General features: G+C 44.2%; 1 protein-coding gene across 1 annotated transcript in view; it reads left to right on the forward strand.

Moving 5' to 3' along the window:
• stab1 (stabilin 1) overlaps positions 1–15,014 on the forward strand; it is a 102,464-nt gene that overhangs the window by 70,438 nt on the left and 17,012 nt on the right. Inside the window, exons 49-57 of the mRNA XM_037679029.1 lie at positions 2,170–2,304; positions 2,378–2,437; positions 3,862–4,038; positions 4,865–4,954; positions 5,106–5,252; positions 10,332–10,388; positions 10,454–10,622; positions 10,685–10,834; positions 14,511–14,612. Coding sequence (XP_037534957.1) covers positions 2,170–2,304; positions 2,378–2,437; positions 3,862–4,038; positions 4,865–4,954; positions 5,106–5,252; positions 10,332–10,388; positions 10,454–10,622; positions 10,685–10,834; positions 14,511–14,612 — 1,087 coding nt within the window. The remainder of the gene's footprint in view (positions 1–2,169; positions 2,305–2,377; positions 2,438–3,861; positions 4,039–4,864; positions 4,955–5,105; positions 5,253–10,331; positions 10,389–10,453; positions 10,623–10,684; positions 10,835–14,510; positions 14,613–15,014) is intronic.

Raw genomic sequence — 15,014 nt, forward strand, 5'->3', positions numbered from 1 at the left:
TAGTGTGATTAAAAAGGGGAAGTCCTCTCAGAATGTTATAATTATGACCTTGGTTACATACTTTAGAAACACAAAACTCAAATTGGTATTCTCCTGATCTGCTTGATGTCGTTCTATAGCTGTTTTATTAATTTCCTTAAATTTACACTAGGACAAAGTAATGAAAATATGTCTTACCTTCTTCCCTCTTGGTGGTGACTCCTCATCACAGGAGACCCCCGACTAAACTGGTGGCTCTAGCTGAAACGAGCTTCCTTCGCAGTGTGTGTGTGTGTGTGTGTGTGTGTGTGTGGGGGGGGGGGGTCTCAGCCTTAGGTGCTTCGTCATCCGGGCAGCTGTGAGTAGAGCTGCTGCTCCTCGTTGATAAGAGTCAGCTGAGGTGGTTTGGTCTCTTGATTAGGGCGCCTCCCTATGGAGGTTTATCACGTTGTTCTCCTGAGTGTCCTCAGCTCCTTCTAAGGATGATTGCTTGTCTTTTTCTACTGAGCCACACGGGGAGAGTGCTAGCATACATTTTTAGTTAGCATTCTGCTCAGCAGTGTGGTGTGCAGGTTGGTCAGAGGCTGACAGGTCAGCCCTGCAGAAGGTGATTAAAATCAGCAGCTGTCCTCAAATAAAAACACCCTCAAGGATGGCTCGTATCCGTTGCCCTCGGGAAGGAAATATAACACCTTAAAGTCAAGAACAAAGAGACTGAAACGCTAACAAGGTTGAGTCAGGTCCTCAGGACAGGTTCTTCTTGTTGCAACGTTTCGTCTTTTATTTAAAAAAAAAAGGCTTCTTCAGTCTGAGGTGCTGCAACAAACTCCCAACCAGCAAACTGGTTGATCCACTATGAGAAGGTGCTGCTCGTAAGACTGAAGGGCCCGACACTCCATCCGCAGCTGATCAGTCGGCTTGCGGTCACGTGGTTGTGGGACGTTTGTTTTAGTACACACATTTCATCGCCCATGAGACACAGACGCAGAGTTCCCTGGAAACCCCTCCCCCTACAGTATATGTCACCGTTCAGGTTTCTTCCCACCAGAGTCTCTACTCCACCCCTGCATCCACCGTTTGGCCACAAACCTGTCGTGAAGAGAGCGCCACACTTTCCAGCAGCACGATCTTCATCCAGGAGTTTTGGGCCTTTTGACTCAATTTAATATGTTTGAAGAGTCAGACAGCTGAATGTCTGAGCGCATTTCAACATTGAAGAACACACCCACAAACTTCTGACCAATCACACGACACTTGGTGCCTACGTCTGTGAAAATAAGTTCGGTCAAGACCTTGTGTCAAGAAGGGGCGGAGCTACGCTGCAAACAAAATTTTTAAATTTTTGTCACGCAACGACGACAATGAGAGACGATTCCGGCGTTTCGGATGGAGTATGCAGGATCCTTATGTTTGTTGCAGCTCAGACTGAAGAAGTCTTTTGGATAAAAGACGAAACGTTTCAACAAAGATTCTGTCCAGAGGACCTGAGTGAACCTGGTTAGATTTATCTACCTGGATTATTGAGCAGCATCAGGACAGACTGAAAAACTGTTTTCACCAGTTAGGCTTTTAAATTCACCATCCTAAGTGCCATTGTAGCTCATTTAAGTATTAATCTCAGTTTTAATGAAGGAATCCAACATTTTTCAGTCAGGTCATCTGGACAGTTTCTTTTTTTTTTTGTGCTGAAATGTTTCACCTTCCATCCAGAAGGCTTCATCAGTCAAGGAAACACACAACACAAAACTGATTCTTCCCCCAAACAGCTTACTCCAAAGTGGAACAAACCAGTTTTGTTGGTGCTAAGATGGTGTCTTTGGTACGGCCCCTCCTCCATTGCCGGCCCTCTTCCTTGTTGACAGTCGTGTCAAACTGGTTGAAAACAACAAAGTCCATGCTCAATAATCCAGGTATACAATCCTGAAAAATGTTGGATTGTATACCTGGATTATTGAGCATGGACTTTGTTGTTAATGAAGGAATGTTTCAACTGTTTCTTGTGGCTGTTTCTGCCCTTTTTTTTCCGTCTCTGAGCATTTGTTTCAGTGGCAGCCTTTGAATAAATTTCATGGTATAAATTATGTGCCATCACAATGAAGGCCTTCTCATTAAACATCTGCAGCTGTTCTTCATCGTTTCCCCTTGAAGCTAAAGAAACCAGTCGGTCCCACCTGTTCCTTATCTCTGCAGGGTTCTGTCTGGATCAACAACATATCGAGGATCGTGAAGAGTGATTACACCACCAGTAACGGGGTTATTCACCACATTGACACCCTGCTGACGCCCTACAAGCTGCAGGACAAACTGCAGATCGACTCTAAAACGGTTTGATGAGTTTATTTGAAATTGATCAATATGAAATCTGAACAAGCGATGACGCCTGTGTCTCTGTTTTTAGATGAACTTCAGCACAGCAGCCACCTTTTACGGCTACAGACGCTTCTATAAACTCATTGAGGTAAGAAAAAACAAAACAAAAACACAAAAAGCTGCGTATTTGGTGCTTTTTGTCCTCCTGCTGCAACACTCCCATTTTTCCTTAGCATAGAAATTCTCTGAAGTCGGACAGCTGGGTACTTGGTCACGTGAACACGCTGCACAAGGAGGCTGACATGTTGGTTTGGGGGAAAACAAAACAATCTACTGCACTTGTCTATCAGTTTTCCACAACACAACGGGATTTACCCCCAACCAAAATGTCGGTTTGACATCACGCTGACCTCGAGAACATGTAATCATCGTCCTTTGTTCCCCGTCACGGAGCAAATGAGGAATTGGAAATTCTGCCCATCTGTCCGCCCATGCAAGTTGTGAGGATAACTTGAAAAACAGGCGAGGTACTGACTTCCGTTTTGGTGCGTGGCTGCATCTAGGCGTACGAAAGTTTTCTTTTGAAAATTGGATTGCCAAAATTCAAGATGGCTGCCACCCTGTATATTTGTAAACAGACCACGCCTATCATTTGAGGAAACTATGCTTTCTAGTTTGTATTTTGCTTCAAAGTTTAGCTTCCTCAAATGATTAGGGTGGCTGAAAATTAATCAGTGGGGGCCAAGGCCACCATTGGCCACCCCCTGGCTCCTCCATTGTGCCTGCTGTGTGTACAGTTGCTCCCAGCTCTTGCAGCTCCTACAGACTGAGAAGGGGTCAGCAAAACACTCGTCTTGAAAACCAGAGGTCCCCAATCACTGGGCCGGGGACCAGTACTGGGCCTTGGATCTTTATTTTTCATCCGTCCATCCATCCATTGTCTTTACCCGCTTCTTCCTTTTTGGGTCGCGGGGTCACTGGTGCCCATGTGAAATACTAAAATAAAATAAATAAAAATAAAATAAATAAATAAAATACTAAAAACAGGAACATGTCTGCGTTGGTCCCTGCCAGGAGTCCAACAGATTCTTAAAGCCACTTAGAGAGGTCAAGGTCAGGAGCTTCAGATGTTTTTACAAGATATTCCAGGAAACAGGAGCGGAGTAGGAGAAGGTCCTTTTGTCTAGTTCAGTCCTCACTGAGGGAACACTGCAGGTAATGATGTCCTGAGAGCGCACGCTGTAGCTGCACTCACACAGAGACATGTAGGAGGAGATGTATGAAGGCAGCAGACCAGGAAGTGATTTAAAGATGAAAACAATCATTTAAATTAATAATTTGGTACTGGGCCGCTTAGAAAGAATAAAGTTTTATTTTGATTATTTTTTCCTATTTGCATTCGTTAGTCTGCATGGTGTTACTTTGAAAATCAGTCACTTCTGTCCGTGCAATTTTAGCGCTTGACTCAGTCGCTGTTTGTTTCGTGCTCTAAAACTAAAGCACAAACACAAAGTTTGTGAGAAATAACACAAAGAATACGATCAACCTGTAACGTGTCCTCTCTCTGTGCAGGATGCAGGTGTACTGCCACTGCTCCAGCTGTCCATCCACCAGCCCTTCACCATCTTCTGGCCCACTGACAAGGCCCTCGACTCCCTGCCAGCTGAAAGGCTGCGCTGGCTCTCCAGCCCCGACAACCAGGACCAGCTCGCTGCTACCGTCAAAGCTCACATCATTCGCAGTTTCAGGGTGAGAAGCTGAAGGCCAAGTTATTATCAAAACATCTTTAGACAGGTTGCATTTCTGAAAATATCAGCAAACATGGAACATGGTGTGGTGGGAGGAAGGAAATGAAGCGCACTAAAAGCTCTGCAGTTCCATGGCAGGTGAATAAAGTCCAGTATCTGAGGATCCAATCAGGAGCTGCACAAAGGGACAATCAAGCTTTTTGACAGAGGCTGATAAAGGAAGGTTAAAGAGACGAAGGAACAAAGGGAGAGGGAAAGTTGGGATCACACAGACTCACAGTTTAATGATTCGACCCGCTCTCCTTTAAGAAAGGCTGCCTTCATTTTAGGACGTTACTGCAGTTTCCCTAAACCACTCAATGTCTTTTAATTATATTTTAGTCAGATATCAGTTTAAAGCTGAGGATTATGGAGTAGAGGAAAAAAAAAGAAACTGTCCAGGTGACCTGACTGAACATTGTTGGATTTTATACCTGGATTATTGAGCGCGGACGTGTTTTGAACCAGTTTGATACGACTGTTGAGGGAGAGGGCGGGCACCAGAGGAGAGGGAGTGCCCCTGAGACCATCTTAGCACCAACAGAACTGATTTTTTTCCCACTTTGGAGTAAGCTGTTGGTGGAGAATCAGTTTTGTTTGGCGTTTCCTCAGACTGATGAAGCCCTTCGGATGGAGGGCGAAACGTCTCAGCACAAAAAAAAAAAAAAAAGAAACCATCCAGATGACCTGACTGAACATTGTTGGATTCAGGAGTAGGTTTGTAGGAAACAAACAGATAAGGTACTGACTTGTAAAAGATGAACGGATGTTTTTGTGTTTGTGTGCAGCTGACGGGGGTCGGTCAGCCGAGGCAAACCACGAAGTATCGGACCATGCACGGATCAACCATCAAGCTGAGCTGCGACAAGACGCTGGTGGTAAAAAAAACTATACGGCCGTTCATGAGGCTCTGAATGCTGCTGAATGCTGCTGCGGTCACGTCAGTCAGCTGCTGTGACTAATATTCTGCACTGAACCGTGGACCTGTTTTATTGTGTTGTTGTGTAAACGACGTGTTTGTGTGTTTAGGGATCAGTATTGATTAACGAAGACGCAGCCAGGCTGGAGGAGCGCTTCATGTCCTTCAAAGAGGGCCTGGCGTATGGCATCGACCAGCTGCTGGAGCCGCCCGGACTGGGAGCGTTCTGCGACAGCATCGAGAACAAAACCACCTCCGTCAGTAATCCTGAAACAGACACTGCCTCAACACTCAGTCCAATACTAACACTGAAACGGCTGTTTGGCTCCTTAAAGGTTGTATCTCACCGGGCTGCAACTGTTGGACACAAAAGTGTAAGAAAAATGCAACAATTTTTTTCTTTCCGGACACTTTGGAAACTCATAATCGCCATTGTGTTGCCAACTGGGGCTTCACAATATATCACGCACTTATCGCAATATCAGTGAGTACAATATTATCAAGACGAACTGCTTGGACTACATTAAAACCAATCGTTAACTTTAAAGTACCATTGTCCATGTTCTGCTGATTCAACAAGCTCACGGGCCTTGATGCCCACACCTGGTTTAGACTATTATGACAGAAGAGGAAATCAGGAAAATTTAGGTTGATCGCAGTTGTCATTCAAGATGGCGCCTGTGTACGGCTGGACTTCTGTTCCCTCTCATCTGTCTCACATTCTTGTGATTTGTTTAGTATTATATTTTGCTTTATCTAGCCTATCAAACAACTTTACTTTGGCTGTTAATCAATATCAATATGATCGGCACACGTTATTTTCCATAAAATATTATATGGAGGATGTCTGCGTTACCTGGACCAGGTATGCGGAGTTTTTCCCTCTACGTTTTGAATGCGCCACGTCATCACCCGAATACCTGCTGCTGGCAAAGCAACGAGGCCGGAGAAGGAAGCGGGGATCTAGAGCTGGCGTCCAGGCCAGGACGAGGAAACAGCGAGGGAAAACGTCATGGCTGAGCGGATCCAGCTCTGCTGGAAATGAGCGCTGCCTCCGGCCGGTACCAATCTCCGAACCGGCCCTGTCCTGTGCGCCTTCCCCGTTCTGTGCGTCACCGGCACTGTGGCATGCTGATCGGATCTTCCCAACTCGTCAAGCCCGGCTCCCCACACTGCGTGACCGGTTCCTTCGAACCGTCTCCTGCCAGGAGAGGTATATGGACGGACCTAGTTTGCCGCTGCGATGTCCGGTAGCCCAGAGCGCACCTGCAGCTGTGCGCGTAAAACCAACACGGATCGCCCTGTTGAATGCTCGCTCCATAGCGAATAAAGCTTTTATCCTTGGGGATTTGTTCAATGAAGAAAGTCTGGGCTTAATGTTTTTGACAGAGACTTGGCAACGGGAGCAGGAATTTATTCATCTGAATGAACTGTGTCCTCCAAACTGTTCCGTGTTTGGGACCCCGCGGGTTGCCAGGCGAGGAGGCGGACTTGCGCTCATCTATCAGGACTGCTTTTCCTGCAGGCTCATGAAGCCAGATTCTTTCAGCTCTTTTGAACTACAGATGACTAAGGTTGGGAATTTTGACTCATTTTATTGTGTTTTAATTTACAGACCTCCTGGTCCTGCCCGTGCGTTTTTAGAGGATTTTTCTGAATTTTTATCTTCTGTTATCAAGCTTGAGAAAATTTTAATTCTTGGTGATTTTAATATTCATATTGATGACTCATCCTCCAATGCAGCATCAGAGTTACTGTCACTCACAGAGGCGTTTCATTTCAAACAGCATGTTTCTGGGCCTACACATAAGAAGGGCCATACTTTGGACCTTGTCTTCTCTTTTGGTCTCATCATTGACCAGCTGAGTGTGGTGGATGTTCCTGTCACCGACCACTGCTGTGTCTATTTTAATTTGTCTTTTAACCTCAACAGTTGTCCTCATAAAGTGATTTCTCAAAGGCGAATTATCAATCAATCTGCTGTTGAGAAATTCTCAGAATCTTTTGAGTCCAGTTGTTTCGCTAGTTGCAGTGATGCTGATTCCTTTGTGGAGTCTTTTAATAGTCACTGCCTGTCTGTCTTAGATAAGGTTGCTCCTGTAAAGCACAAAATATCCTCTCGTAAAAACTCTTGTCCTTGGAGAAATGAGGAAATTGTGTTGTTCAGAAGATCATGTCGTAAGGTAGAGCGTCTGTGGAAATCTACAAAACTTGAAGTCCACAGACTACACTTAAAGGAGCTGATCTCAACTCTAAATGATATGATTAAACAGGCCAGGTCTGCATATTTTTCTAATCTTGTGAGTATGAACAAGAAAAATCCAAAAGTCTTGTTTGATACCATTAATAATATGATTTCACCTTCACTCCCTCTGGTGCCTGTATTCACATTAGATGACTGCAATAGATTTTTAAACTATTTTGTGGAAAAGGTTGACAACATCAGGGCAAGTGTTAAATCAGCTCTTGGTGTCACCCCCAGTTCTGTCCCTACAGTGAGCCCCTGGTCTTCATTTTCACCTGTCACTTTAGAGGATGTGAAGGTTGTTCTAAAAAAGATCAAACCTTCTTCCTGCATGCTAGATGTTGTACCCACATCACTGTTTTTAAAGGTGTCTGATATTGTCAGCCCCCATGTGGCAGAATTAATTAACATTTCTCTCTCAACCGGGTCAGTTCCAAGTTTTTTGAAACAAACAATTTTAAATCCGATCTTGAAAAAGCCCAACTTGGACCCCACTGAGCTCTGCAACTACAGGCCAATATCAAAAATACCTTTTCTCACCAAAATTCTTGAGAAGTTAGTGGCTGGGCAGATGACTACTTTCTTGCAAAATAATAATATTCTTGATAAGTTTCAATCTGGTTTCCGCAAGATGCACTCCACTGAAACTGCCTTATTAAGAGTCTCCAATGACATATTGATGGCTGCAGACTCTGGTCAGAGCAGTGTTTTGATTTTATTGGATCTGTCATCAGCTTTTGACACAGTCGACCACAAAATAATGATACATCGACTGCAACATGAGATGGGATTTTCTGGAACTGTTCTTAAGTGGTTTTCTTCTTATCTGAGCAACAGAACCTTTTCAATGTTTGTTAATAACATACAGTCTAAGACCACTCCGTTACTGAATGGTGTTCCTCAGGGTTCAGTGTTGGGTCCTATTCTGTTCCTTCTGTACATCACCCCCCTGGGAAAGATTATCAGTAGCTTCAGAAATGTGTCTTACCATCTCTATGCTGATGATATTCAACTGTACTGTTCCTTTTATGACTCAGAATTACATAAGTTAGCTGAATTAGTAAACTGTGTTTCACATATTAAGGCGTGGTTAGCTAACAACTGCCTTCAGTTGAATTCTAACAAGACGGAAACCCTGATCATTGCCCCTGAACAGAAAGTTCCTTGGATTAAACAACACCTCGGTTCTCTGGGCTCCTCTTCTCAGCCGAACCTCAGAAACCTCGGTGTTATGTTCGACCAGTCCATGTCTTTGGACAAACATTCAAAGCTTCTGGTAAAAAACTGCTTTTATCATCTGAGAAACATTTCTAAACTGAGGGCAATGTTATCCAGATCTGACCTGGAGATGATTATTCATGCTTTTATTTCTTCTCGTTTAGATTATTGTAATTCCCTTTTTACTTGTTTTAACAAAACTGCCGTCGCTCGTCTCCAGTTGGTCCAGAACTCTGCTGCGAGGCTTTTAACAGGAACGAACAGAAGGGCTCACATTACACCAGTTTTATCTTCTCTTCATTGGCTGCCTGTTGAATTTAGAATTAATTTTAAAATCTTAGTTTTGACTTTTAGAGCTTTAAATGGACAGGCCCCCCAATACATTACTGAAATGTTGTTTCCTTATTCTCCAGCCCGCACCCTTCGGTCTTCAGCGCTGAACCTTCTTAAGGTTCCTAAGACCCGGTTTAAAACTCGGGGTGACCTGTCCTTTCAGGCCGTAGCCCCCCGCCTGTGGAATGCCCTGCCACTGTCTCTCCGTGTGAACGACTCTGTTGATTCTTTTAAAACGCAGCTTAAGACATTTTTATTTCGTCAAGCTTTTAGTTAAATGTTTTACTGTTTTTTTTCAGCTGTTTTTACTGTTTTTATTAATGAGTTGTTATTATTTTATTTCATTTTAAGCTTTTATTTTTTATTGTTGTACAGCACTTTGTGATTGTATCTATGATAAGTGCTATATAAATAAAGTTTACTTACTTACTTACTTAATATTGTCATCAGTAAATAAACAATAATTTGCAGATTGCAAGTTTTCCTAATATTGTTCAGCCCTTTTGGCAACAGTTTCAGCCCACTGAGATGCTACTTAAAGTAATATCTTTTAATTTTAACAAAGTCTCTGCAAGGTTTTGTTACCAAAGTCAGAATTGGGTTTATGATCTTGAGTCCCTGACCAGAAGAGTTGAAAACAGTGTTGATGAGTGGAGGAAGAAATACCCAGTAGAATTAAGGAGACAATGCATTCCTCTTCCAGTACTAAGGTCTTACATTTTAGGACATATTAAAAAAATAATCTGGTCTTTAGGATGTTTTAAAACTGGATAATCTGATTCAGCTGCTGTGGTTAGGATCATGGTTCTGTTGGACCCAGTTTGGTCCAAGCTTCAGCTGTTGGACTCCAGAACCCTTTGGTCTACAGGGGAGTTCCTGGTCCACTCAGTGACTGACAGGAGCCCAGATCATCAGCCCTCCACTCCCGTGCTGACAGCTGGAGGAGCTGTTTGCTGCAGTGCATTCTGGGTAAACATCTGTCCTCTGGTCTGGTTCTGGTCCAGAAGTCTTACGGTTCCTTCAAATTAAACTTTCCAAACCTAAGTGGTGCTGCCATCTTGTTTTTAGACAGGAGAGGCCATGACCTTTGACCTTTGACTGAGGCCTGTAGAGTCTGAGATGGAGTTCACTGCATGGTCTGACCTTCAGGGTGAATCTCCTGTGTGGATTGTCAGCTGTGTGACATGTTTACCACTTGTTAATAATCTTTCTTTCTGTAGAACAGATTCCTGTTTTATAAATGACCTTTGACCCTTTCCAGATTGATGGGCAGCAACAGCTGCTTCTCTAACGTCACCACTGACATTAAAGACTCGTGAAGGACCAGATCATTTAATTAGGCCCTGACAAGTTGACCCTTAAAAGCTGGAGTGTTTACTTTTTTACCGTTATTGTAGTAAATTATCTTTCTTTAAACAAGAAGGACTGATTTGCTGTGAGAGACGGGAGTCGAGCGAACATTTCTAAATGCAGCTCTGTGAAATCCTGAAAACAAATGTTAAATAAATGAAACTGAGGGACTTAAATTTAAATGTTTCAGGGACTCTGTGGAAGCTGCCTCATCCCTCCATCCTGCTCCTTCGGACACTCGAACATGGTAAGAACCAAAACATCAACACGTTGTTTGAACACACTAAAGGGAAACATTTCATATTGTTTCAGGGGAGGATAACTCGTTGTTTCAGGCATCACACAAGGTACAGAAACGTCTACGCCCATTGGTATGATGACCTGGATGATCGTTTCAGCCGGATGGGCTGCAAGAGAGTTTGTCAGTTTCCTTCCTGGATCCAGAAATGCTGCAAAAACCACTACGGCAGGGACTGCCAAGGTGAGAAACGTAATGTTTCCTCCTGAATTGTCTTGATTTAAACATTCCTTGTTGCGTTTCAGTGTGTCCGGGGGGTGTTGTGGACCCCTGCGGCAGCCACGGGGACTGTGACGATGGTGTTACAGGCTCAGGAGTCTGCAAGTGCCACAAAGGATTCAAAGGAAAGTCGTGTGAGCTCTGCGTCAGCGGTTACTACGGGGCCAACTGCACAGGTACGCCAGAAACAACCACACCTGAAATCACAAACTCAGAATCCAAAGAAAACGTTGGTCTAAACTAAAATCAGAAGAGTTTTTATGTTCAGGGAATAAAGATGAGGAGGACGGATATCCTCTGCTCTGAGCTGAACAAGTCACTGAAACACTGGAATGACCAATGGTGGCGCAAGACAGCCATTTTGCAGAAACGTTACAGGCTGGTGTTGTGTTTCAACAATAATCCTCTGTCCACCAATATAGCAGGAGAAATGTTTCACTGCCCACACGGTGGTCAGTAGAGCCTTCTTACAGTCTGAATACCGTAATTCAGGGCCTGCCATTGTTTTGCTGGCGTAGGCCACAACACGCTTGTCTTTGTCGTGTATTTGGTACAGACCTGCACTCATGCAGTGAGTTGAGAAGCCCACTTCCAAGTAGAACTCTTTGTTGTAGTCTGGGTAGACTAGACATGGGGCTAACTTGAGCCTGTCTTTAAGAGCGTTCATTGCCTGCTGCTGTGTATCAGTCCAGACAAATGGGACGTCTTTCTTTAAGAGTTCAGTCAGTGGCTTTGCGAGGTCCGCATAATGCTCTATGAACTGGCGTGAGTAATTACACACTCCCAGAAAACTCTGTAGTTCTTTGAGATTGGTGGGGACTTTGAGGTTGTCTAGACCTTGGGTGCGAGTCAATTGTGGTTGTACTCCGTCCGGACCTACTAGGAGGCCAACGTAGTCCACCTTGGTTCTGCACCACTGGCACTTTGACAGTGAGATTTTAGCACCAGCAGTTGTTAGCTGATTTAGGACGTGGTCGATCTCAGCCAAATGAGAGTCCAGTGTTGGCTCTACACTGGTACCGAGGCCAAAATACCAGCTATGACCACCATGATGAAAACTAACCAGACCAGAGCATAACGGCACTTCAGGTAATTAATTAGTTTTCATGTCTGCCAATGTTCCCTCTAATTTTTCATGTGTCTGGGCAAACACACAAGCTCCCTGAGCGCACTGAGGACCACATCAGATGTGCACGCTGTGGTCACACACCAGTATCACACCTGTTCAAAACCTGGGATCATAGCAAGTTACATGGCTTGTTAAAAGAATCAAATTACAGCAGCAGTTTCCATTAGTTTACTTTTAATAGAAGTGATTTGAACCACTTCAAATGAAAGAGACAATCTTGTTGTTCATGAGATGAGTAGTTTGTTGAGGGTCCTGCTTTGGAAGATGGTTAGCAACACAGTGGCCATTGGTGTCAGAAGCATATTTGTAATGTGGGGGGACACAATGGTTGGGGGTCTGGGTGTCCTCCCCCAGAAAATTTTGAATGAAGTAGATGCCATTTCCTACATTCTGGTGTATTTTAACAGGTTGTTTTAACATCTAGTTTTACCTACACAAGTTAACACTTGATTCAATAACTATTTTAGAGTTAATGGCACAACAAGACCTGCCTGACCAACAGCTCTCCTTGTGTGAATAGAGCATGCGCCGCTTCTCTCACGCATCCTAGTCACAGTCTAAGAAGCACCCAAGTTAAGTTTTACGGGAAAAATTCACTAGCCATTATGAAACAATAATAATCACTCCTTCTTAGCAACGGTCTAGCATAAAGCAATATGATCATCATCCATAATGTTTATTAGCAGCTTAAAATACCTGATAAAAACTCCAGTAATGGGCTAGTTCTACTGTAACCTTACCCAGTTTTAAGGCCAAGAGACAAACATGTAGCATTAACACAGTATGAACAACTTTCAGGAATCGTTTCTGTACGAACGTTATCAAATATTTTATGTGAACGGTAAGCTCGCTCCACCCACGAGGAAATGTAACCCAGGGTGAGCTAAACTCGAACAAACAAAGATAGCTGTAATGTGGAGGTAGTGAAGTGGTGTTACCTGAAGCATTTAGTGAGGCATTTATTTCTTATCGACCAACATTAAGGCAAAGAAGACAGAAAAAAAATCCAAGTAGCTAATTTAAAGTAGTTCCTGCAGTGGATGTTTTCATGCTGCAGATCAGCACAGGGCAAGAACTCTCAGTGAAATTCACTATGTAAGAATAAATTTTACATGACACAACCTTCTTCTTTTGGCTTTTCCCTCTTCAGAGGCCTCCACAGCATCCACAGCAAGTCCTCCTCCTCCATCTCACTCTGTCCTCACTCCAACTACCTCCATGTCCTCTCCAACTGCATCCATGTATCTCCTCTTTGTCTTTTTCCTGCAGCTGCATTTCTAACATCCTTCTACCAATATACCCACTGTCCCTCCTCTGGACATGTCCAAACCACTGTCCCTCCTCTGGACATGTCCAAACCACTGTCCCTCCTCTGGACATGTCCAAACCATCTCAGTGTGTCCTCTGTAACTTTATCTCCCAGTTGTTCAACCTGTGCTGTACCTCTGATGATCTCATTCCTGATCTTCTCCATCCTTGTCTCTCCTAAGAAGAACCTCAACATCTTCACTTCTGCCACTTACAGTTCTGTCTCCTGTCTTTTTGTCCATGTCTCTGTCTCCAGACCAAACAACATAGCTGGTCTCACCACTGTCTTGTAAACTTTTCCTTTGACCATCCAGATTTACACCGAGCACTACTGTTTGCTAACACTTAGCATGATAAAAACGGCCACAAGTCGTGGGATTAGCTTACTTACCGCCTTTGTTTGACGTCGTACGACCGTAAACTTCTGTGATAAATCCACAACGCCAAATATTATTCCTTGGTATGCGATGAAATATGCAGTGTAAAGCTTGGAAACGCTAGAAGCCATGGTTGCTTGTAGCTACTTAGCTTCTTCGGATGTCAGCGCCAAACCTCTAGAAGACGCTGATTGGCTGGAATGAAAGTTCACCTGTGATTAATCCGGCCTTGTGGCCAGTTCGCTACTGCGCAGCAAAGACTTTCTTGTGCGCAGAGAACGTGCGAGCAGTGCACAGGTGCGCAGGTTAGAGGGAACATTGACGTCTGCTTTGTCTAACCGAAGCTCTGCTACCAGTGTCTGGAGTTAATTTCACTTTAGACTAATAAGTAACAAATAATAAGTAAAAGTGAAAACTCTTACACGTCCCTCCTCCTGCAGGTGGCACTCCACCATTTTATGGCCAAAGCAAATAAATGGCACACTTCTAAAGCCCCATAATAATCAGGTATTTAAGTATTAAGAACACTCGGGGGGGGGACAAATAAATCAAACGATCCAGTTAAGATTCAGCCGTTAGCCGCCATCTTCAGTGTAAGTTTGCTCTTTTGGTGACCTTTTAACAATCCTCCAAAAAACCTGATCTCACCCGGGGATCTCGTCCCCCGCGGCCCTTCGTCACCATAGCAACGCTGTGCACCATCGCACAGCCGGGTTCGTTCGTAGCTCTGAACCTGTCCGCTGGTTTTACTCGGTAGCTCTGCTAACCCCGTTAAAAACATCAAACAGCGTGGTCCTTTCAGCTGCACGGTTTTCTCTGAAATGTCTCCTCGGGCTTTTCACCCAGGAAATGTTTCTTCAGTGCAGAAATCACATCGTAGCGATCTCTGCGAACATCCAAACTGAGTTTTACATTAGGAGAAAGTGGTTTTACACCACAGAACCTCAACGGGCTGAACAGTTCAGAGAACCAAGCTGCAGGAAGTCTCCTGCTCCGTTTTCTGCTGGATCAGTTTGTGAAGTTGTGTTTGTTTGTCAGCCTGCAGCTGCATGATGGGAAGCTGTGACGACGGCATCGACGGGACCGGACAGTGTGTCTGCAAGCCCGGCTGGGAGGGAGATCGCTGCCACAACAAGATCGGTGAGTTTTCCTCTGGAGCATGATCCAAAACGATTTCTGTACACACTGTGTAGGCTCATGGGCTTCTGCCTTGTTTTGATAAAGACTCGAACACGACTGTAATCAGGACTTGGTGTAAAATCCTCATCCATGTCAGTCTGAGCTCCTCAGGAGTTCCTGTTTGACACCAAGTGTGTGAGAAAAACCATAAACTCATCAAAACCAGAGTTCCTCAGAAAGGTTGAAGGAAAGTTCCAGTTTTTATTTTACAGAGCAGAACATCAGCCGAAACTGACCGCCGTCATCTCTGATACCTCATCAAGAACTGTCCCCATCAACAGCTGACGGAACCACAGAAACAGCTGACGGAACCACAGAAACAGCCGACGGAACCACAGAAACAGCCGACGGAACCACAGAAAC

Source organism: Nematolebias whitei, chromosome 7 (genome assembly GCF_014905685.2).
Source record: "Nematolebias whitei isolate Nwh7 chromosome 7, NemWhi1, whole genome shotgun sequence".
Lineage (NCBI taxonomy): Eukaryota > Metazoa > Chordata > Actinopteri > Cyprinodontiformes > Rivulidae > Nematolebias > Nematolebias whitei.